The 25065-nt window shown below is 39.8% G+C and overlaps 1 protein-coding gene across 2 annotated transcripts; it reads right to left on the bottom strand.

The window, feature by feature from the left end:
• Nucleotides 1–1375: 1375 nt before the first annotated feature.
• On the bottom strand, nt 1376–24547 carry ptprc (protein tyrosine phosphatase receptor type C). Of its 2 annotated transcripts, XM_080431514.1 has the most exons (30): nt 24259–24547; nt 20106–20126; nt 19651–19881; nt 18806–18898; nt 18398–18409; nt 17730–18050; nt 16831–17082; nt 16457–16564; nt 16135–16266; nt 15701–15997; nt 14595–14821; nt 14418–14478; nt 14091–14199; nt 13617–13657; nt 12915–13024; nt 12001–12091; nt 11526–11602; nt 11224–11260; nt 11038–11135; nt 10405–10530; nt 9798–9955; nt 9450–9585; nt 9015–9164; nt 8283–8373; nt 7332–7483; nt 7032–7166; nt 6164–6286; nt 4759–4925; nt 3848–3983; nt 1376–2950 (listed from the first exon to the last, which is right to left on the bottom strand). In XM_080431514.1, exons 1-30 carry the CDS (start codon nt 24308–24310, stop codon nt 2492–2494), a joined length of 4203 nt encoding a protein of 1400 aa, XP_080287640.1. In that variant the 5' UTR covers nt 24311–24547; the 3' UTR covers nt 1376–2491. The 2 variants fall into 2 exon arrangements, with proteins under 2 accessions (XP_080287640.1, XP_080287641.1); XM_080431515.1 differs by lacking the exon at nt 19651–19881.
• Between the last annotated feature and the right edge of the window lie 518 nt (nt 24548–25065).

Genomic DNA, 25065 nt, shown 5'->3' with positions numbered 1-25065 from the left:
ATCTTTTTTTTTTTTTTGCACTTTGTGCACAATTGACATTAAACACATATGCTGCAGGCTACTCTACGTAGCCACTTTTAGCAGCTATTGAGTCATACAACACGTATAGTTCAGCTGTTCTTGGCACTGCAGTGGTTCAAAAGTATTTCAGACATAAAAATCAATCATTTTCCAGTTGGGTTTCCGCATTGTAGAAACAACCATGTATTTCTTATGGAGGAACAGCACATCTTTGGTGATTCAACTGTTTTATTTATGCTATGCTTATGTATGTTATTACAATTCCAACTCAATTTGGCAATAATATCCACCATCACATTTTGCCCACTTGTGTCTTACATTTTGTTTCTGTGTTTGCCTTTGATAATGACTCCATAGATGGATTTCCAATACGACTATTTTATCAGAAAATATTAATAAATTATGACTTAACAGTTTTCTTCATCTTGGCAAGGGCAAGTGTGTGTGTGTGTGTGTGTGTGTGTGTGTGTGTGTGTGTGTGTGTGTGTGTGTGTGTGTGTGTGTGTGTGTGTGTGTGTGCGTGTGCGTGCGTGCGTGCGTGCGTGCGTGTGTGCATGCGTGTGTGTGTCTAGAAACTGAATGACTTAAGACAACTCGGTAAGCTGAATGAGCAAATCAGTTTGGAAGTTATGTACAGCCCCATTTTAGCCAATCGGTTCTTCCTTGTCCCACGACAAACGTTTCCTAAAAGCTTTGTCGTTTTACATGAATAGTCCTATACACAAGTGCCTTGCATTCCAGGACTTACGGTTGTGGCTCCTACCTGTCATCCAGCTTCTGCTGGCCTTCAGCCCAGCAAATGTTCACCTGGACTCTGTCATAGTATTCATTTAACTGTTCCTTGCCCTGTCTGAACCAGTTGTTGGCCTGATCGTAGACATGTTGAGCTTGTAGATCTGCTATTTTGGCCAAAGAGATAGGGAAAAAAGGAGGGGGACTCTATACATAACTCTAGCTCCCAGAAAATCTAATGGTATTTTTCTGCTTATGTTATTCATCTTGCATTCCACATCTTGTTATTTCAACTGGTCTGCTGTAGGCGTATCAAAGTCTTTTGTTCTTCTGTAGGCATATTAAAGTCAATTTGTTTCATGGGAATACTGATCTAAGGGGATTAGTCTACTGGAGCCTCACCTTTTATGTTGTCAAAATATTTGCTGAATGCTGATATTCTGCAGATTCTTTACACCATCTTTATAACAATTATTATTATTATGACTATTGTTAATGACAATAGTAGTAGTAGTCTAAAATATGCTATCCTGTACTTCATGCACGTCTGGGATCTGTATGGTGTCCTGTCTTTTGAGGACCTCTGGTACTTCTTGAGTGTAAAAGTAAATCAAAATATAGCTCACAGTATTTATTTTTATTTAGCAAGAAAATATAGAATATTAATTAAAACCAAAATTAACATACATTACAATTACAATTCTGCAACTCCTCTAAAATGTTATAAAGCCATGTACGTAGTTTGTCAACAGCATGTAGTACAAAGTGATCTTGGCTCAATGTTCGCTGTCTTCATTATAAACAATATTACACATAACTTACTTTTATTTATATAAAAAAAATTCAAGAATGATTTAAAGCATCTCACTAAGCAATCAGAAAGATTTAAGTATGGCAAAAAGAATAAACATTGCAAGCCTTATTTACATCTACTCTAGTTTTGGTAAGGTCTGTCTGTTTGTTTATCTGTCTTTTGACCACATCCCAGGTCGACAGGGCACCAGAGTGGTGTGTTATGATCCAGGGTAGGTCATGGGGAACTTTTTGAAATGTTTTATACTTTTAACAATGTGGAATATCACTTTAAAAGAGACAGAAACACTGCTAATCTACTCTGATTTATTTCTGTGTGTACCCCAGACAAAGTTGCTTGATTCCATTGATTGAATACCAAGGACCTCAATGGAAACAAGACCACAAGGACTTTTTTGGACAGACCTTTTAGTCAGAAATGTTATTAACTGTACTTATGCTGTTTTTTACATTTATGCCTAATAAAATATTCAATCAATCAATTCAATATTTGATATCCATCTGATCAGAACTCAGACCCCCCCCCCCCCACCACCCCCACATAAGCCCATTCAAGTTCAAACTCTTTAACTGTACTAATGAATGGCGAGATACGACATTACAGAAAATATTAACATAATGGAATAACTAATAAAAAAAGGCCAAGTACTTTGTGCCTATTTCGCCTGTCTAATACATTCATAAAGTAATTAAACAAATAACTAAAATTTCAAAGCTCAACTTTTTTGTTTTCATCCTCTTCAAAATAGCACATACTGTACAGCAGCCTACATCTTCCTCTGTAAAAGGCATGACATGTACATTTCTAATCTCTCTGAAGAGTGTGCAGTCAAACAACTTTGAAAAAAGGGTGGACATGGCCCACCCTCCTTTCATTCACTCTGTCTCTCTGTGTTTTCCCCATAGAGTTATATGGGTTTTTTCCTCAGACCTCCAGAGTGACAGTGGGACCATTGCTGGCCTCTTCCACTTTGACTGTACTCTCTTTCTTATCTTCATTCTCTCCCTCTACCACCAATGGGGTGCTCTCAGCTGCCTCTTTTACTGCCGCCACCTGCTGGTCAGGAGTGGTGTCACCGTTTTCCTGCGCAGCTGGTTTGGTCTCTGCTGCCACCTGCTGGTCGGGACTGGCCTCGCTGTTTTCCTTCTCAGCCGGTTTGGTCTCTGCTGCCGCCTGCTGGTCGAGACTGGTCTCGCTGTTAACCTGCTCAGCTGGTTTGGGCTCTGCTGCCACCTGCTGGTTGGAAGTGGTGCTGCCGTTCTCCTGCTCAACTGGCTTGGTCTCATTGATGAGCTGGACGGAGTCGGCAGCCGTTGCTGTTACTTCCCCATTTTGAAGTGGATAGGCCCTGTCTACTGCGTCATACAGAAACTGGTACTGCGCCTGTGAGGGATATAGAGAGGCTTGTACATCAATGACTGAAATCTATTTAATGTAGTAAATATATTACCATCCTATGATACTGATACATTACAGAAATTTGTGATCACCACACATATGCAATAAACACACACTGACACAGAACCAGAGTTGAGCCTTTTAGTAAATGTTTTAAATCTCTGACCACTGCTTTATTAAGGTGTGGTGAACAGTGGTGGAAAAAATACTAAATTATTTTGACTTAAGTAAAAGTATCAATACTGCAATGTAGAAACAGTAAAGTAAAGGTCCGGTATTCAAAATGTACTTGAGTAAAAGTACAAAAGTATTGGCCTCAAAATATACTTAAAGTACCAAAAGTAAAAGTACTCGTATTGCAGAATGTTTCACAGGTTATTATAAATAAAATGTATCAAAATCTTTTGAAAAGAGCAGATCTACAAGCTCACAATGCCTCACGATGCAATGTGTTGTGAGCTTGTAGATCGGCTATTTTCAAATAGCCAAAGTTTAAATAGGGCTGAAGTGGTTAATGTAAGTTTTGTAAAATAATCAAAATCTACAAAGTAACTAGTGACTAGTTTTCAAATAATTGTAGTGGAGTAAAAAGTACAATACTTGTGTCTGAGGTGTGGTGGAGTAGAAGTAAAAGTATAGAAAATTGGAAATACTCCAGTAAAGTAAAAGTACCTCAAAATTGTACTTAAGTACAGTACTTGAGTAAATTGACTTAGTTTACTTTCCACCACTGATCCTACATCACAAAATTGATGACCACCATAAGCACACTGACACAGAACCAGAGTTGAGCCTAAAGAGTGATGTTTTACAGCTCTGACTACTGTGCTTTTGTAAGGTGTGCGTGGTGAGTGACTTTGAGCCATTTAATCTCTGTCTCACCGGGCTGCCGATCATGCCCTGCCTCTCTTTGCGCAGGGTCTTGACCACCTGGAACACGTCCACCAGCTTCTCCGTCTCAGCGCTGTCCAGAAGGATCCACAGCGCACAGAACACTCCAGAACGGGTAGAGCCGTTACTGAGGAAGACCATGCATCCACACACACAACAGAAAGCAAAACATGACTAGACCACAGTGGTGGAAAGAGTACTCAAATGTTTTACTTAAGTAGAAGTATCAATACTGCAATGTAGATATACTCTGTACAGTAGTTACTTTACACCACTGCTAAACCGTTACCCTTTTATTCGCGATAAAAAGCTCAGATGTCAACCGAGGGGCAAGGTTTCTCTCTGTAGTTTCTTTTCTCAGTATTGAAGAGGGAAGTGCTGCACACACTGCTTCCTATGCTGCTAAAAGCTACTGAAGAACATTTCACATAGGCCTACATAAACATGCTGCCATCCTGTCACCATCACACCTATTATATTCTGTAGTGCTGCAATGCACATTCTCTCTCAGAGGTTCTAGCTCACTGTTTCCCAAATTGTGGGTTGGGACCCATTTTTAAAGTAAATCTATTTTTCGCTCCCTACATTTTGTTTTTAATTATGATTATTTCAAAAGATTTTCAAAACATTCCAAGATTTTATTATTAAATAATTAAAAACAAATTGAAATATCTTTCAAAATAATTTCATAATTAAATGTAATTTTTTTCCATAAATAAGAAAAGATAACCTTTAAGAAGTAGTGAAAACAGCAGATCTACAAGCGCACAACATGTCACATCGCGACACGTTGTGAGCTTGTAGTTTGTTTTCACTAGCTTACAGTAGGTCACAGGGACACATCAAATTTCTCTTTTGGGTCTCGAGCTAAAAGGTTTGAGCACCACAGTTTTCTAGCTCACCTGCAGTGTATCACTATGGGAGTGCTCCTGTCTGCCTTGTTTTGACCATAGCCGCTGGTCTGCTTGATGTGCTTCATCATGTCCGTCAAGTCCTCTGTGTTCTCTGGCAGCTCTCTGTCCGCCCACTTCAGGAAGTGGAACTGCCTCACCGGCCGGCGCTCTTTCCTCTGTTTGAGACAGTAGTCGTGTGTTTTAGTGGGTTGAGTTTTTTCACTCAAATGCATGGGTAGCAGTAGCTCACATTGTACAGCACACACTGACAATTATAATACATTAATAGTAGTACATAGATAGCATGTTTAAAAACAAAGTCACAAAGTAAATGCTAATAAAAACTAAGCTCTCAAATATGCTCTTCAATAAGTTGTGTGGTGCATTATACTATAAGAACAAAATCCTAGAATCAGTAGAAAGCATTTAAGGCACTGTTGCATACAGCGTCTGAGGATTATAGCCGTAAACATCATTTATACTGCATAGTATGACAGTGCTGGTTATTAATTATTTTCTTTTTTGTGATCAAAAGATTATTCATTTTTAAATAACAAAGAACAACACAAAACAAAAGGGAATTGAAACAAAACATGACATGACATGACAAGGTCCACACCCACATCCAGCACCCACAACACCACAGTTCAGCCACACATGCAACATTGAAACAATATGCTGACACATGACACAAAGTTTACAAAAAAAAGTAAAAACATTTTTGAGCGACACTGTTGTGCGACAAAGTAGAAATAAGGTGTTTTAGACGTTTTATATTCTAGGCTCTTTTATTCCCTAATAACAGCTACAAAGTGCTTAGCTGTGAAGCAAAAGATATAAAAATACAACTCTAAAAATAAAAGGGTAATATAGCAATACACAATCAGAGCATCAATTCATTAAAAGCTGATATCACATTCAGATCAAAGCCAGCGACCGAGTATAAAGTAAAATCCTATGTGATTATTTGTAGGCCTAGCTTCGAGATTGTACAAATTAACTACATGAACCCTAGCATCCATAGTAAAAAAAGAAAATTACTTTCGTTTTTACTTTGTGTCACGTGTATGCATATTGTTTCAATGTTGCATGTGTGGCTGAACTGTGGTGTTGTGGGTGCTGGATGTGGGTGTGGACCTTGTCTTGTCATGTTTTGTTTCAATTCCCTTTTTGTTTTGTGTTGTTCTTTGTTATTTAAAAATGTATAATCTTTTGAGCAGATCTGTAAGCATCGCTTTGTGAGTAGATCAGCTAAGATATTTGATGTAGAGGAAAAAAGAAGGAGGCCTATTATATACCCCTGGGGGACTCCGGTCAACAAAGTATATAAGGTTTACGTTGTTTAGACTGAGGATTGTATTGTGTAGTTTCCTAGGTATAGCAGCCAGCTCAGTGCAGAGTGGTGCACAGTTACCTTGACGTGACGTATCTGCATTGTACGGGTGGTGTACGCTGGAGAGGTGTCTGTGGCTGTCACCTCCACCTCAATCTCCCCAAATGTTTGCTTCTCTTTTCCCCAGTATGCAGAACACATCTCCTGTGCACATAATAAGTAGTGTATTTTAATGATGGGTACAGTATGTTTTGATCATAAATGAACACATTATTTACACGTAGACAGTGCAGACAAGTTATAATCATAATTGTGCATCCGTTACATAATATATAGGTAGGCCTAACCCTGAACAATGTTAATTTAACTCTGAGAGACTTTTACTGTCCGTATCTGTTAATATGTTAATGAGGAATTTGTGCATTTATGTACTACACACATTTTTCTATTGGTTCTATATAGCATCATTTGACAAAGGTGCACTGTTGCACTTGGATTGTATTTGTAAGCACTTTTGTTGCCCTGTAGCACCTATAAAGGGATAGTTCACACCAAAAATAACTTTTTTTCTATCTGATATGTTTTTGTTTTTGTCGCATGATTCCTAAGCCAATAATTTGATGACCAGCGGACCGGTAGGCAGCGGTTTCGGTAGGAGACACAAAGGAGACTCTTTGTGTCTCCTATACTGGAACAGCTGCCGGTCATCAAATTATTGGCTTAGGAATGCGACAAAAACAAACAAATATCCATGAATTCAAGTCTCCATGGGGTGACTAATTCTTTTTTCTAACTAAGAAAAAAAGTAATTTTGGGGTGAACTATCCCTTTAAGATAGGTGCTATATAGCACCAAAAGATGTTCCCCTTACGAGCCATAGAACCGCTTTTAGTGCTATTTATCAGCATTTTTGCTTAATGTGTAGTTGTGGCGTAACATAGACACGCACCTGATCGCCCTCAGTGCAGTCGGAGAGCATGATGATAGTCTTAACTTTCTTCTGGTGAACCATCATCCAGAAGTCACCCACAGTGTTTGGTAGGGGTCCCTGGGTCACGATGAGGCCATGGGGACACCAGTAGCCCTGCATGGAACAAGACAAACACCTCAAACACATTGCAACCATAAACTCTGACCATATTATGGTCAGAGCACTAACCATTTTAGTCCTTACATTTAAGGCTGTGCTAAAATCCTATCTAGGGACAAATAGGGGTTTAAAGGAACAGAAAGCGTTAACGTGTCATACATCGATGAGGGAGGCATTGATGTATTTGGTAGACTCGTCGTCATCTTCATCAGACGAGTCATCATATTCATCATCGTCATCGTCATCACCACCGCGCTCACTGTCACGGCTGATGTCTTCTTCTAACTTCACCAGCACTCGGTTGAAGTCGTCTGAAAGTCATACATGTATAATATGTAAGGAAGTGATATGTTGATAATGATCTGACAGTTGATAGCAGGAACAGAGGTGGATACTCAACAGCTGTGTACTGTATGCTCTGTACTGTATGCTCTGTTTTTTCTTCTATAAGGCCATGCTGAAAATGTATCATATTGTGATGTCGAGCAGAAACCTTGTATCTCCATTTTTATACTTTGTCGCGCGAAACAACGTGAAAAAGTTTGCCATCGTCATATTGGATGTGGTTAAGTCTGTCTATGGGGTTTATAAATATTTGAAAAGTATAAACAAGAGCTTGTGACTAAATAATAACTATAGTGCATCCATTGGAACACAGGTTGTTTTTCCATTTCTTGAAAAGTTGCTTTTTTGGACATAAAAAAGGTTTCCACCCGACAACAACAATATACAGTATTCATGACTTTATATTAAACATAAATGTGATGGACAGTGTAGCTGGGGTTATTTTATTTAGAATCTCATGAGTAATTTCTGCTGTCAATCCCTAAAGCATTATACAGCAAGAGGCAATGAGCTGGAAGATGTGTTTGTTGAGAATTGATATTCATCTGTTGTTGTGATGGTTTTAGTTTTCCTGTAAGTTTCATCTATTCCCTTATATTCTGTTTTCATTCTCTCTCTCCCATGCCAACTATGGTGATTTATATCCTTGAATCTGTGACTGAATATGCTGTTGCGGTCAGGTCTCCCTTGTAAAAAGAGATCCTTGATTTCACCAGGATTATAACATTTGATAAGTAGATCTATTTAAGTGTTTTTGACACTCACATGGTATGACAGAAGGGAAGCGGTTCTTCTTCTTGTTCTCCTCGATGATCCCTGTGTTGAAGGTCCTCCAGTTTTTGTACAGAGGGACTCTCTGAACCACAGAAGAAAGGCATTAAGAAAAACTCCAATTCTTATTTCATGTTCATATTCACATGAAGGGGGGTTGAAATGAGGCAGGGAAAACGGAGTGCAGAGGGAAAAGAAAATTGAACGTGAGGCGCTCGAAGTAAAATAAATGATGGAGGGAAGGGGACCAGGCATAGAAGGTGGAGGGGAGCATTACATATATTTTCACACATCACACACACCGTATATATATAAATGTGTACTGACTGGATATATCTAGCCATCTTGTAAGAATAGATGTAACATTTGTGACTGTTGCTGAAGGCTTCTTTGGTGGCCCATTGATAATGCCTAAGTGCTGATGTAGCACCTGAGGATGTGGGTCTATTTCTATATAAGGGGAGGTTGGTATACTAGTGCAACACCAGCCAGCATATAGTAAAAAGAGACCATATTTTATACTTTGGATATTCAAAAATAGCAGATCTACAAGCTCATAGCCGTGCAATGAGCTTGTAGATTTTGGGGGTTCTTGAAATTAAAGAGTTTGAGAACCACTGATATCCTATATTAAAATTGGTTGGTACGGGCGTATTGGTTGGATCGGCGGTGCGACATAGGTGTTGAACTCTAGTAAAGAAAAGAAGCCAATGAAAGCCTCCTGACCTGGAACTCTTCCTCCAGAAGGACTGACTCAGCGCTGGAGCTCCGGTGTTTGAGTGTTGCCAGTCTGCTGTGGAGCTCGGGCAGGACTACCTCTGTCTCTCCAAACTGGTTGTGCTCGATCAGTGCCTGGTGAATCAGTATGTATTGGGCCTGCATACAGTAATAAAATAAAGGTAAGTAGGCACATACATGATGTGCAGTGTAAGAGCCGGAGTGTGCATGTACATTATTATTTTAAACCAAAATTGCAACCCTATTAATAAAGACAAAACATATTCACAAATGTAATCAGAAGCACAAGCACAATAGACAGGTATAGTTGCAGACATGGCCACACTGATCCTAATACATATGCACAGACTTGCAATAGATGCATGCTTGCACAAGAACACACACAGTATTAATACATGTAGGTATCTAAGGTATAGTACATACCTCCACTTGAACCATGAGGCATCTCTGTCTGCGAAGTCTGACCACGTAGCCATAAATATCAACTCTCCCCTCTGACTCCAGACCCTCCATCATGGCATCAATGCCAATGTAGGTCCCTGTTCTGCCTACTCCCGCACTGCATGCGCACACACACACACACACACACACACGCACACACGCACGCACACACGCACACACACACACACACACACACACACACACACACACACACACACACACACACACACACACACACACACACACACACACACACACACACACACACACACTTTATTTTCTACCTTGAATCAATAAATCAATGAATGAATCTGACGGGCAGTCATTTACCTGCAGTGGATGACAATAGGTCCACTGAAGAAGTTGTTGAAGGCGTTGACCCGCCGCCTGAGTTTCAGGAGGAGGTGAGGCTCTCCTGGCACGCCGTGGTCTGGCCAGCTGATGAACTGGATGTGGGTCACCTCCCTCTCGGGGCTTCTGTCTCTCTTCTGTAAATGCACATACAGTACGTTTAGATCAACACGCATTACATCAACACTTGTACACAGATTAACCACTTATGCCCTATATCCTCCACTATTCGTATGACGAATAGCGAAAATAGCTGATTTACAAGCGCTCAATGGTTCGCATTGTGACACGTTGTGAGCTTGTAGATCAGCTATTTTAGAAAAATTGGGGAATTCTTTTGAATATTTTGGGAAACTTTCACCTGTAATGACTTGCCCAACATAGGGACGCCAGATTTAATGTTAAGAAACACACACACACACACACACGTGCACACGCACACACACACACACACACACACACACACACACACACACACACACACACACACACACACACACACACACACTGCCAATTCACTGACATCTTTGAAGTTCACAAAACTTGTCTTGGTGTCTTTGGATCTTTGAGCTCAACGTAAACTCACATTAGCCAGGCTGAGACGGCGAATGATGTAATCAGGACAGTGGTCTTCTCCTTTCAACTTGACTATGAACTCCTCGTAGAGCTCTGTCTCTCGCTCTGGGGACGGCCAGTACTGGGCACACTTAATCTGTGGCAGAGCATATCAACGGACCAGATTATCCATGACAGTCAATATACAATCAAGAACATTCAAAACACCAGGCATAAAGCAAGTCGGTCAATTTACACTGGAGAAAGTCAGGCTGAGGTTAAACTAGAGGGCATTCCATTCTTTAAACCTTCACACATTTCAACTAGACTAGAGAGAGTCTGCAAACATTCAGCTCTCAATGGCCCATCTTCTATAGCAGTGCTTCTGGTTTACAGGTTGAATTAATTGAAAACATATCAATTGATATGCTGTGTGTTCACAAGTAGGCCTATATCTAAAATTATAAACATAACGCCTAATAAACATTGGCATATTCACACTGAGGTGGTAGGAAAACATATTTCTAAACAGGGAAGGTCAATTGGGGTTTTCCTGGCAACTTTCAATTTTGCAATGACTGTATGCGAAGGTTTATTTCCTGTATATGTTCAGATGATGGTGTATGAGTGATTGCCCATCAATTAAATAAAGTGTGGTTCCGACCTTATTTCCCTCTTCACAGCGTGTCACCATGACGATGATAGAAGACTGTTGCTCCCACATCATTCTCCAGAAGTCACTCACAGTCTCCTCCTTGGGTCCTATGACACACACATATTTACCATTAAATGGAAACGTGACGTTAGTGCAGTTGTTTTTCTGCATGAAGAACATGGAACAATACTTCACCTTGAGCTGCGATGTACTTCTTACTCTCCTTGAATCCCTGTGGTAAAATAAAATGTTATAAACATTGTCATAAGTTGTCATACATGATTATAAACATTTATAACAAGCGTTATAATGCACATTATAATGCATCATAAATGTGATTATAATGCATTATAGACCCAAAGTGTTACCAAAAAGACAAATGACTGTCAATACAAGTGTGTACCCGATATAATGTAATATATACTATACTATATGTATACATACTTATTGTAATATGCATGCATTTAATGTATCTTTATTAATTTAAGTATTCTTACATCAATGTAGCTGGCGTTGATGTAGTCGCATCCTGGTTCTCCATTTCCTGTTGTTAGCTGAACACGGTTGTAATCATCTGAGACAAAGAAATAAAGAAATATGCAGCCTGTCACCCGCTGAAGTTACCTCTATGATTGTGTGTGTGTGTGTGTGTGTGTGTATGTGTGTGTGTGTGTGCGCGTGTGTGTGTGTGTGTGTGTGTGTGTGTGTGTGTGTGTGTGTGTGTGTGTGTGTGTGTGTGTGTGTGTGTGTGTGTGTGTGTGTGTGTGTGTGTGTGTGTGTGTGTGTGTGTGTGTGTGTGTGTGTGTGTGCATGTGTGTGTGTGTGTGTGTGTGTGTGTGTGTGTGTGTGTGTGTGTGTGTGTGTGTGTGTGTGTATGTGAGAGAGCTATATGAGTGAGCTGAGCTACCTACCTCTACCTATAAAGCTAGTGAAGATGAAGCCAGTAAATGTAGGAAACTGTTGGCTACTCACATGGCAGAATGTCCACATAGCGGTTCTTGATTGCATTAGAGGTCTTCTTGGCCTCTTTTGCCATGTTCCTGGAAAAGACTCTGGGGATGCTCTGAAAATAAAGAATGGCTTTGTGAGTGGCATCTAGAGCAACATGGAGAACATTGTACCACTTTCACTGAAGATAGGCTAAAGCTCAAGTAACATGGGAGTCATGACTGGTTAATGAAAAGAGAGGTTAAGCCCTACTGGGACATTTTATGCTACTCTGCACTGAATTCACCTTCTGTGAGCCCAGTGGCAGTGGTATAAAGTACTTGAGTACAGTTTTGAGGTATTTTTGGGCGGTGAAACCGCCCCTATAAGTGAGATTTGGAAAAATGTACTATGTCCTGTGCTGTGATCTGGGCCCAGGAAATTAGTAGAATTATCCTGCGCTGTGATTGGCCAATCACAGCCTATTCAGGACTGTGATTGGCCAGTGTCACATGACACATGTGCATAGCCCTATATAAGCAACCATAACTTGAAAAAAACCAAATTTTGTTTTTTTCAAGTTATGGTTTTGTCCATCATAAAGAGTGTTTCAATAAATGTATTTATCCTTTGTACATGATTGATCGACTCCATTCAGTATTGTGATTAGCTAGCAAGACACCGCCCACTTCACACAGGGTGTGATTTTTTAATTTACTGGAGTATTTCCAATTTTCTGTACATTTACTTCTACTCCACTACATCTCAGAGGCAAATATTGTACTTATACAACACCACAAGTAGGCCAATTCTTTTGTGCTTTTACTCAAGTATTGAATTCCGGACTTTTACTTCAGGGTATTTCTACATTGCAGAATTGATACTTTTAATTAAGTAAAAAACTTGAGTACTTTTTCCACCACTGCCTGGTGGGGATGAAATACAAGCCACAAACTCACCTGAAACTCATCCAAGAACAGCCTTCCCTCATCAGCAATCTTCCTCTTGTAAGTCTCCAGCAGGAACTCTGCTGCGATTGGCTCAACAGTCCTCAGTTGGTCCTCCTCGTCTATGAAACCAACCCGGCCAGTCAATGAGTAACAAGTATTTCAAACAGGCGAAGGAAATAACAGGAAACAAGGTGCAAGAAGTTTCTGGCTGATACAGCACATTGCATTTCAGAGATTCTGTATGCAGGGGTTGGCTGGGTCACTTTAAAAAAGGAATCTGGATTACCTGCTTAAAACTATAATCCGTACTGTAATCAATTACTACTCATGTTAATTATTTGATTACTTTCATACTTTTACAACAATATCCAGACTTTTGAAAAGCCCTTTATGCATCACCTTACCATTATCAGAAATGATTGGACATTGGATATGCTGTTTGAGATCCGCACATCGACTGATATCAACACATTTATTTTCCCTTTAAATAATCTGCTTCCTCAAATATTTGTGACTCCAATATCCAATTTCTTGAGATCAGATTATTGTAATCCTGTTATTTGTATGACAGTAGGAATGATCACCCCAATACATCATGTCCAGAATCTCCAGATACCAGACCTAATCATTACTTTGTATGTAGCTACTGGACGTAATTGTTGTGCAGGGACCTCTACTGTACAGGCAATTAGAAAACGTCTCTGTACTTACTTGATGCTGGGATAAGCTCCACACCTTCACCATTGGGGTCACTGTGGAGAAAACAGCACATTTTGAATTCACAGGACTCCCATTTTCAGAGTAAGGGATACAATAGTGGGATTCGTTAAAGCCTACATACTGAATGAAATGAACTTTGACAGGTGGATTGCAGAATGCAATTCATTTTCAGTAATAGCAACTGGCAACAGAATGATTCTGGATTCTATGATTTCAACACCCAATGTTCGATCAGGCTAAAGCTCAAGTAACATGGGAGTCAGACTGGTTGACCACTTAAACCGTCTAGTCTTAGTGAAAAGGAGTTGTAACTGTACTTGGACTGCTTTTTTCCATCTACATGAAATGTCTTCGCCAAAAATAGCCGATCTACAAGCTCACAACGCGTTGTGAGCTTGTAGATCGGCTATTTTTGGCGAATGTTCCACCCAGAATCGGGATGTTTGGGTATGAAAGAATGCTTACTAGGCCTTCCTATGCTGCAGAATGTAGATCTTGTAGACAACAAAGAGCAGGGCCAGAGAAGTAAGGATGATGAGGAACACCAGGAATCCAATGAGAGCTTTGTCGTTGTCTATAAATTCACACAAGAAATGGCATAAAACACATACAAGAGGTCGTTATTCTAGACTTAATATACATTACATATAAAGACATTTAAAGATCAGGCGTCTAAGCAGGTAGCATTAAAGCTCAAAACATTTTATGCCTTAAAATGTTTTAATGTTGCAATGTGAGACATTTCACATTATTGCATATGTAATACATGCATATGGAAAGTGAAACACATACACCGTGTAGCAGCATTCTTTGTTCCGGGGAAGCCTTCATATACTCCATTGTAAAGAAATACCTGAAAAAAAGGACACCCCTTTATCTGGAACCATGTCACCACTTGAAAGGTGAGGAAGAACTGAAGCACGTTAAAGTAGAACAAAGCAAGTGAAACAAAATAGGAATAATGCATACCTTCACTGTGTAGGTTGTTGTGTAGCTCAAATCCCTGAAGTCAAAAATATATTTTGGACCTTTTGTCCCTGTTTGGTCTTTGGTCTCCACCATGAACTCTCCACTAAAAAGTCGCACAACAACTTTAATCTTAGGTCCCTTCCAATCCTCGTCCTTAATATTAAACCTGACTCTAATTGCATTATTCTCTGGACAGCTCAAATCCAGTTCCACAGGCTGAGAAGGTTCTGTGAGATATGATGAGAATGAAAACATTTACAGAAGGGTAAGCTAAATCTTTCTTTACATTTTCTTTTGCTTCTTTAGATGGTACTCTGTGTTTAACCACATTCGGCTTATAATGCAACTATAATAATAACAGGTGAACGCATAATACTGTATTTGTACATTTGTATGTGTAGACTGTTGTGGGTATCTGCTGTGACTGTGCACATTTTGTTTCCACTGCCCCTCCAGTAACTTCTACTTTTTGCAAATTGAACAATTGATTCTCTATATAATAATAATAATAATAATATACATATTGATAATATATAACAATATATATCGTCATTGGTTATCAAAGTGGGGTCCGGGGACCCCCTGGTACCCCCCAGCAAAATTAGTTTATATAGCGTCACAATCATTTTAACCACTTTAACCGTATTTAAATCTATGGCTAATCAAAAATAGCAGATATACAAGCTCACTTCATGTCACGCTGCGGGCTTGTACATCTGCTATTTTGGAAAATTTTGGAAAAATATTTTTTACATAAATCTTCTCTTCTGGGGGTCCCTGGCACAAAACATTTTCAGATGGGGGTCCGTGGCCAAATATATATCAATTTGGGGGTCATTGGCACGAAAAAGTTTGAGAACTACTGTTGTAAGTAACACAGTTCTTTTTTGACATGCAAATTTATTGTCTATCTTTTAAAGAATTTCACCATGAAATAGCCATCTTAACGTCTTCAGCACTATGTTATACTTCGTCATATGATGATGTAGCATGCTCAAAATTAACCAATTTAAAAGCAGTGAAAATACATTCACTTATAATGACATAGGTCCATAAGTGCCCTGGACCTTTTTTCAGTTTTTAAACATTTATAATTGGTTACTTACTTCCTGCAAGTGTTTTTATGCTCCCTGTTACACTCCAGTCTTCCGGAAACTCTTTTTTCTTGTAGGTGGCTTTTACTTTCCATGTATAATCAGTGTATGGCTTCAAATTCAGACATTTACATTTCTCCCCAAATGTAATGAGGTTTTCATGTACTGTATCTTTTCCGCTGGTGCAACTGCAGGTGTATGTGAGATTCTGACTGAAGTTTTTACATTTGGGGCTGTAGCTGAGGCTGAAGCTGATCACAATGGAGTCTTCGGTTGCTACCGATTGTTCCATTTGAACCCTTTTAACCTCTGTTGGACACAATATCACACATTCGTACAGTGGTACTGTATGTCAAGATGAGCTGAGCATTATTAATTCATGGGACTTCATGATGAGAGGGGATACAATCTCTCATTACACAAGGAAACAATGATTATTAACTCACCACAATCAATTCTGACAGTTTTAACAACTGGCTTAACGATGGTAATGTTACTGTACTTGATTGTAGCAGTACAATTGTAATTTGTGTAGGGCTCCAGCTCGGACAATTTCCTGGTTTCCTGGTTATTATGATCTGAGGGACAAGAAATATGTCACAGTTAGAAGTTCTCCACTTAATGCATGTGTAAATATGAGCAGTGGCTTCAATTTGGGAAGATCGAGGACAATACTGTACTCATTCAGTCACTTCAAAGAAGTGTCGCTTCAGTCACGTTTTACATATTGAACATTATTAAGAAGACTAGTCTTTTTTTTTTACTTACCCTGACAAATGAAATCAATGGTGTGATTATCAGTACATTTTGGTGGTTTATTCCATTCTATTGTGGCAGGAAGTCCATCAGGAAGTTTCAGTTTGATTTCTAAGAAATCTGTTGAAAATATTAGAACACTTTATCGTATGTGATGATATTTGGACAGGAGATGTATCACTTACTTTATTTGTTTATTTAGACATATTAATGAACAATAAAGATCAATGTAATGTAAATACACCGGATTTAGCAAAGGTGCTAATTTATATCCGCAGTCCCCACAAAAAACACATAAAAACAAAAACAGGCAGACAGTGAAGTACATTACATTACACACCACCACATATAATTATAAGAAACTGATTAAACCATACATACTGTACCTGCAGTGATACTTTGGTTTAGGCTGAAGCTAGAGTTTGGACAACGAAAGGTTGTGGACAAATCTGAGCAAATGTCGTTTTCGAAACTGGGCTTGATACAGAACACCTCCTGATACCCCATCTTTCCGGTGCATGACTGAAGTATCGCTGGAGTATCATTTGTGGCTTCCACGCTGCTGCTCAAATCCCAATCACTCCGATAGCAAACACGTTCAGAAGAACTGCATTTGACCGGTTCAATGTCGCTTGGTTCTGAAATACAAAAATGTTGGAGGAATATTCTTGACAATAAATACATAACATTTCATATATTTCTATTTCACACACACACACACACACACACGCGCGCACACGCACGCGCACACACACACATACTGTATATATATATATATATATATATATATATATATTTTTTTTTTAAATATTTTTTTTGCTGTACGGTGTACTCCACTTATTAAACATAAATACAGTAGCATCCTCAGTGTTCATATCTGTTTGTAACTTGGAGAATTAACACTTGGGATATCTCCACACACACAACATTATGTCCAGAACCATTACTTTTCAGGAAATGGCTAGAATAACCTGTGTTCCAATCATTTAGTCACAAGCTCTTGTATACTTTTCAATATTTATAAAACCCACAGGCAGACTCAACCACTTTCACCTTTTTTTGTGTGACACTGTAGTATGACGAAGGAGGGTATTCATTTATAAAAACAAAAATAAAATGCAATATGGACATACAAAGTTTCTGCCTGCAACAATGTACTGTACTGCACATATTGTATATACTGTACACACTCTGTGTGTGTGTGTGTGTGTGTGTGTGTGTGTGTGTGTGTGTGTGTGTGTGTGTGTGCGCGCGCGCGAGAGCGTGTGTTGTTTATTCAACATACCCATTGTCTTTGTAGAATCCTTTCCAGTGTGATCATCACACATGACTGTTGTTTGGTTTCCATGAACAATAGTCACATTAGAACGATAGAGGGTACAAGGCTTCAGGTATTTTAAACTTTCATTGGCATTGAATAGGCGGTCAGGCTGGGCTACGGTGTCGTTATTACTACTGTTGGTAGTGTCAGGTCCAGGCACTGTTACGGTATAGGTTTTTTGACTTTTAGAGTCATCTTCAGTCACAGTTACAAAGTAGTCGCCACTGATGTTGCTGCTGATGTTGATCATAAAGCCAAACCTCTCTGGTTGAAGTGTGTATGAACCTGCCCATAAAATAGTGCACACATAGCAGTGAGAATTATTAGTCTGTAGATGAATGATAACCACCATTATTTCAACATCAGACCCATTGGTTGGTGTAGAATCTGTACGCCTTCATTTATTATCACAGGAGATAATAATAGTAATAATAATAATAATAATAATAATAATAATAATAATAATAATAATAATAATAATAATAATAATAATAATAATAATAATAAAAATAATAATAATAATAATACCACCAGTATGAAATATAAGTACACATACAGGCACATGGACATCACAGCTCATAATTCATGAACAGAAGTGGATTAAAGCATTGAAAAATGAAATTGATACTCACACTGGGATGGACCTGTAATATAGAGTAAAGATACAAAATAAATATTAGAACACAAAGACAGTGTAACGCTCATTCTTAGTAATGAGCAATAAAATGCATCAGGTGGTGAGGGGACTGATGGATGCGTAATCCACCTTAAGGGCTTGATATACTTCATTGCGCACAGTGTCGCGCGCAGGCGCCAAAAAATCTGATCTACAAGCTCACAACGTGTCAGGCTGTGATGCGTTGTGAGCTTGTAGATTGGACATTTTCAGCGCTCGACAGCAGTGCAGTGCGCAACTTGGCAAAAATCCGGCTATACTGTATCATGACTCTTACGTCTGTAGCCCACGTGGGAATTAAATGGCTCAATTTTCATTTGCAAACCAGTACAAACGGATAGCATTTTGCTGACAAAGTTCCAACCTGTGGTAGGTGTAGGAGGTGGTGTTGTGTTGATGGGTTGCGTGACTGCAGGTGAGGTGATTGAAAGGTCAGAGATGGTACTGTCAGGTACAGCTGTGGAGTGGAGGATTGATTGATTGAATATTGATTGATTGATTGATTGATTGATTGAATACTTTATTAACAATTTGCAAAGACAAGCACAGGGAAGTACAGTTCAATACAAGGTCTGTTAAGAGGATTTTAAACCCAAGAAAGCACTATGGCTTGTTTCCATTGGGGTCCTTTGTACTCAATTCATCGAAAAACACATGACACTCACTCTGATGACAGATGACTTTCTAACATGATGCTAACATGCCATGTATGGTACAGCAACACTAGAATAGCACTACAGACATTTAACCCATTTAGACATGGAAAGCCTATACGTTGTCATACCTTTAAAATACGGAAAAGCATATCTGTCATTTTAGTTGTCACTATATATGGTTGCTGTCGGGCATAAACCTCTTATCTGCATATTCTACGTTTTTGTGCTTTTTTGTAAATTAATGCCCTACTTCATTGTACTACAGCATCACACAAAAGCATGCAAAAGTAGCAGATCTGCAAGTTCAAAACGCGGCACGAAACGTAGCGTTTTGAGCTTGTAGATCTGCTACCTTTGCTATTTTTTTATTTGAATCCTGAAAAGTAACAGTTTTGGACATATGAGGTTTTATAAAACCTTTTGACGAAAACGTAGGTTAGGATTTTGAAGGTGTTTTTAGAATCAGCCTCAGGTCTAAATGGGTTAAATGCATAGATTGACACAAATAATTCCACAAGAAGTCACCACGGTGGGTGAATGTTGAATACATTACCACTGGCACTGGGTCCCTGAGTTGGGGAGTTTGGGGCGAGGATTGATGAGTTGCGTGCAGGTAAGGTGCCATTTGGGCTGGTGCTTGCAAGTAAGATGGTTGCAGGTAAGGCGCCATTTGGGCTGGTGCTTGCAAGTAAGGTGGGTGCAGGTACGGCGCCATTTGGGCTGGTGCTTGCAAGTAAGGTGGGTGCAGGTAAGGTGGTTTTTGGACTGGTGCTTTGCAACGCATCTGCATTGTAAGATTAAAAATGGACCTCAGAACAAACATACATGGCAGAGCACCCGCTATATAAGATGCATGCATGAGTCATTTCACAAGTGCAGAAAGAGCCTTTCATGGCGCGCTCATGGAACACAAACCAGGCATATATCCCTTCCTGGTCTGTGTACAAATTTACAGTAGACTGATATTATACAGTTTTGTTGTTTTTTACACAAAGAACTGTAACTTACCAGTTGTCTGGCCGTCCGCACCTAGAATTATAAGAGAAAAACACACGCGAATCAAGTTATTACTTTCACATTCAGACATTGAATCAAGTCACGAAGCAGTAAACGATTCTGTTAAACATTACCTATGATTTTATTTATTTATTTATTAACCACATTAATGCTGGTGTCCCTATAGTGGGCACGCCTTTATAGACAAAAGTTAGGCATGTAAAATGTATACTCCGTCACACGGCGAGATGAAAATAGCAGTTCTACAAGATGCAACATGTTGTGAGCTTGTAGATCGGCTGTTTTCAACGTTTGACACGGTATCGACCAGGTCTAAGTGGTTAATCTCTTTGTGTGAGTAAAGAGCAGTAAGATGTCCACTTCCTCTCAGCTCTGTTGACGAGAGTGTCAGCGAGCTGCCAGAGGAAAGGGTGTTGACATGAGCGATGGTTTTCAGCAGAACTTCTCTATAACTTCTGTACTTTGGTGTGATATAACCTGGTTGCCATGGCAATGTGGTGGATAGCATGAGCACTCGCTATTTCGGAAGCCAAACCACAGTTTCCTGTCTTGCACTGAGAGCTCTCACCAAGCATACAAAATACACTTGGTTTCAGTTTGCCCAAACCAATTTAAAGGTTCGGGTTTAAAGGTATATATAATTTTAGGAGAAGGTAGATCATTTTGATCTGAATTCTTTAACATTTTCAAGCAAACACAGCCAGCAAGAGCACGATAGAGTTTCTCCCGTGAGGCCTTTTGTAGAACTGAGAATTGTAGAACTGGAAGGAACTAACACACTGAAAGTGTGTTTTGTGCTGTACGGTGTACTCCGAGTTAAGGCCAATTTAAACTTTATAGTATGTTAAACACATTATTGCATATATATGTTTAATAAACATATTATTAAACATAAATACAGTAACATCCTCAGTGTTCATTTATCCGTTCTGTAATCTGTAACTCGGTGAAATTAACACTTGGGATTTTACAGTGCACAGTGCTGTAGCTGCTACCACTGTAAACACTCTGTTGTTGGACCTGCGAGCTTACGTACATCTGCTATTCTTTTAGATTTTTGAAAAGTGTGAGAAATACTGATTTGGAAGGCATTTGTAGAATCGCCTCAGGTCTTAATGGGTTAATATAGGAGAATAAAGTAAGGCTGATGATGAGTGAGAATGGCTGGTGAAGCAACGAGAGCCAGGATGTGGTTTTTGCCCTTGCTTGCATAGAGGAAGATAGATGCTCTCTGCAAATCGCATTGCCCTCCTACACTATAAGCGTATACTGTACCGTAGATGGCTGTTTAGGTTAATGAGGGACGGATTGAATTATTCCACTCATACTGTAGGTTGGGGGACGTATCACCTGATCCCATGAATGCTCCAAAGAACATAGTAAAACCTTAACTCGAAACAGTAGTTGACATTTACATTGTCTCGTTTCTATTTCATACGTTTTGAAACGTACTGTATCTTTCTTTTTTTGCATGGTTTAGAATATTATTTTTTTTGCAACACACCAATCTCAGCGAAAGGTGAACGGAAACTACTTCCCATAAAGACTGTTTTAGGTTCTGACTACAACAGCGGTCAGGTCATACATAGTTTTCTGTTTGTAAAATGGCGGACTGATTTTAAATGGAGGCCAGGGCCAAAGCAGGGTTCAAAACTGAAGGGTGACATTCACGCGCCTAAATAGGAGGGTGAGACAAACATGATGTTCTCAGAATTACTGTAGGTGCTTGATCAGTCACATAGGCATTGAACAGAGCCAATAAGAGGTAGAAAGAGCAAACAATGGTAAAAGTGCCTGCCCACCACCACGGAAGGTTGTGGGTTTGAATCCACCGTGGTGCATCCGGCTTGGTTGGGCGTCTAAACGAACACAATTGGCCCGTGTTCGGAGGAGGGAAGCCGGGCGGGGAGGGTGATATCTGTCACTGCACGTATTCCTACGGGCTGGGGTGGCACCTGTCGGCAGGGCGGGAGGAGTAGGACGGAGGCTCTACTTCCTCCCGGTGGGGGCTCCTCACTGGCAGGTGAGTCAATATAGGATAGAACAGCATTTACGACACACAAATGTGTGTGGGGAGGAAGTAATTGGCAGGATGACTAAATTGGGGAGAAAAGGGGGTAAAAAGCACAAAAAAGAAAAAAAAAAGAAAGAAAGCATTTTTTAGAGCAAACAGGTGGGCGGGTGGAGAGAAATACATTATATACTATATTATATATAATATACTGTATATAGCGCGCGCACACGCACGCACGCACGCACGCTGTGCAACTGTATAAGTTGCACAGCTACAGTAGATGATTAGATCTTTCAGACGTTGTTACTTCATTTTAAGCCCCAAACTTCCCCTTTATAATGAATTCTCAAGTCATTGCCATTGTGTTCCAGCTCAGTGTGTTGGGTTCGGTCTGCCCTGCCAGGCAGGAAGCTCACAGCGAGCTCAGAATGGAACACGGAAGTGGTCAAAGAGCTGTGTGACCACACTGCTTAGCTGCCGCCAGCCTCTGAATGTGAATAGCGTATAACAGCACAGTATTACAGCAGCATCAAATGCCTAAGTGTATATCATTGTAATATGTAGAACATCTATGTGACTTAAATAAACCAACTACAGGGAGTTCATGTAAAAATAATGGAACATTGACGACATCGGGAAAATATTGAGACAGCGTTTCTCTGGTGTGGCATTGCGCAATGATGATTCCCCCTTCTTGCAGACAGAGAAACAGCTACTGACCATGTTGACTTTACAGTGACAGCTGACACGTTTACTGTGCCTTGATTGAGAGAGGGATCACTAGCACCTTTTCATCTTGCTAGTGGTGCACTAGCAAGGTGCATGAAAAGTCATAAAAAAAAACACATTTATTTTGAAAAACGTCATCTGGAAGACCCCCGATGAAGGGGGTTAGGTTTAGGCATAGTTTTTGTGAGGTTAATCTTAGGGTTAGGATTAGGCATAAGTTTATGCGCGCCATAATGCGTGCCAATGGACCAATGGTACTTCGGAAAAATTGGCCGGTTAGACTAATGCCACAGCACCCGATGAAGGCTGTGTGTTTTATTTTGAAAACCGACACAATTCGGCCTGTGGCGGCCACAGGCCATATATAGGCAAATATGGAGAGCCCGGTTGTGTGCGACGTAGGTGTGAGGGCCGTGTAGCGGCCCGAACCTCTAGTTTTGAAAATGGACCCGTATGAGAAAGAACTTGTGAGGACACACCCTGAAAGACCTCTAATTTCTTACACCGACTTACCATCCGCCGCACACACACACACACACGCATGCACAAACACACACACGCACGTAAGCACGCACACGCGCACACACACACACGCACACGCACGCACACACACACACACACACACACACACACACACACACACACACACACACACACACACACACACACACACACACACACACACAGAGGGTGACATGCTGTATTTCAGTAAAGTTGTATTAAAAGCAACCTTTGTCTGAATAAAGGTTTGGGACCCACACATGGTCACAGGCTTATCTCTGGTGGGTCTTATCATGACAATATTTCCATGTGCCTTTGACCTGGAGCTGAATAAAAAAGTTATTCTGTGTCTCTTTTCCTATCTGCCTACTAGTCAGTACTTAAGTACCGCAATGGAATTAAATCATGAGACACACCTTTTGCATTATCCTGAAGGATTAAATACTGTATGAATTCTTTTGTATTTTAATTTGTAAAATAAACTCAATCAAAACTCAATGTTAAAGAAAGAAAAATACATTTTGTGACGTGGCTATCTTTTAACAAAAAATAAGTAAAAAAGAAATACTCAGATGCTTATGTTCTGTCTCAGACATAATAAATGTGTTTCATCACCGACCATAATATGGTAGCTGTTTGTAGCATATTATGCTACAAACATAAAGTTCGAAACAAAGTTTGATTATCTTTGTTTCGAAAGAAAGTGCCTCATTGTCTTACATCAAATCATCTTTTTGGTATGGCTTCCTTCAACCTTCATGCATCAATTCACCACCATTTTACCTACATTTCATAGACAACCATACAGTTAAGTTAACATAGTGAAGGGGATAGCTCCACTGTCCCCTGCACTGTATTTCTAGAGCAGAAAAACCCAAAGCAACCCAGTTGGTTACTCACCAGTCAACCCGTCCAGGAGCAGCAGGATTAGCAGTCCGTAGAGTCCCGCCATGTCCAGGAGTTAGGGTGTGTACCACCAAGACACCATGCGTGCAAGTGGGGTTCCAAACCAAAACCAAAACCTCTATATCTTATTGGTCCGATACACAGTGCCAAGAGAGAAGTAAGTCTAACTGGAGTATAAACTTCTAATTTTGTTTGAAAGCTATACGTACGTTTTCTGTCTGGCCTTATCGGTCGACACAGCTTCCTGTATCATAAACTCTAAACCTCGCTTCTGGTTTCAAATCATGCGAGTCAGAGTGATGTCACACTGAAGAGTCTTCCTCTACCTTAACTCTTTTTTCTCTGACAGGAAGTTTCATTTCAGCTACACCACCAAGAACAGGAAGTCTCCTCTGATCTAAAGTGTTGCATCTCTTCTCTTTCAGCCTGACTGAGAAACAAATTAAGGTTTAGCTCTAGGTTGAGAGTTTTTCTCTAGAGATTTTTAATTATGGTCAGAGGGTAGTGGACACATATTTGAGCTTTCACAGTAAAACTCTAGCGTAAATGTCTACCTGTGAGCATCCATCTTTCAGAGTTTGAACAACGCTCCGGATTTTGGACAAATTCCCATTTGTGTTGTGTTTATGTGGCAGAGCAGCCCTGTCTGATGACCAGAACCAGGTTATTAAAAATAACTAGCAGTGAAAAAATGGACTGTAATCAAAATAAAAACTATCCTGAAACTATATGGTGTACCTACAATACTAAAATAAAAATATACAGAAAATATTTTCAGCCATACAAAACGACACTCACACC

The sequence above is a fragment of the Gymnoscopelus braueri genome (genome assembly GCF_963280865.1).
Source record: "Gymnoscopelus braueri genome assembly, chromosome: 6".
NCBI lineage: Eukaryota > Metazoa > Chordata > Actinopteri > Myctophiformes > Myctophidae > Gymnoscopelus > Gymnoscopelus braueri.
This window is presented reverse-complemented; position numbering and strand designations above follow the sequence as displayed.

What these genes read in the sequence shown, in the direction of transcription:
- ptprc (XM_080431514.1), bottom strand. Translation starts at nt 24,310, where the DNA reads ATGGCGGGACTCTACGGACTGCTAATCCTGCTGCTCCTGGACGGGTTG. An exon ending in TGCGGACGGCCAGACAACTG is followed by an intron (nt 19,882 to 20,105) that starts GTAAGTTACAGT and finishes CTTACAATGCAG; the next exon opens with ATGCGTTGCAAAGCACCAGT. An exon ending in CATAAAAACACTTGCAGGAA is followed by an intron (nt 14,822 to 15,700) that starts GTAAGTAACCAA and finishes CATATCTCACAG; the next exon opens with AACCTTCTCAGCCTGTGGAA.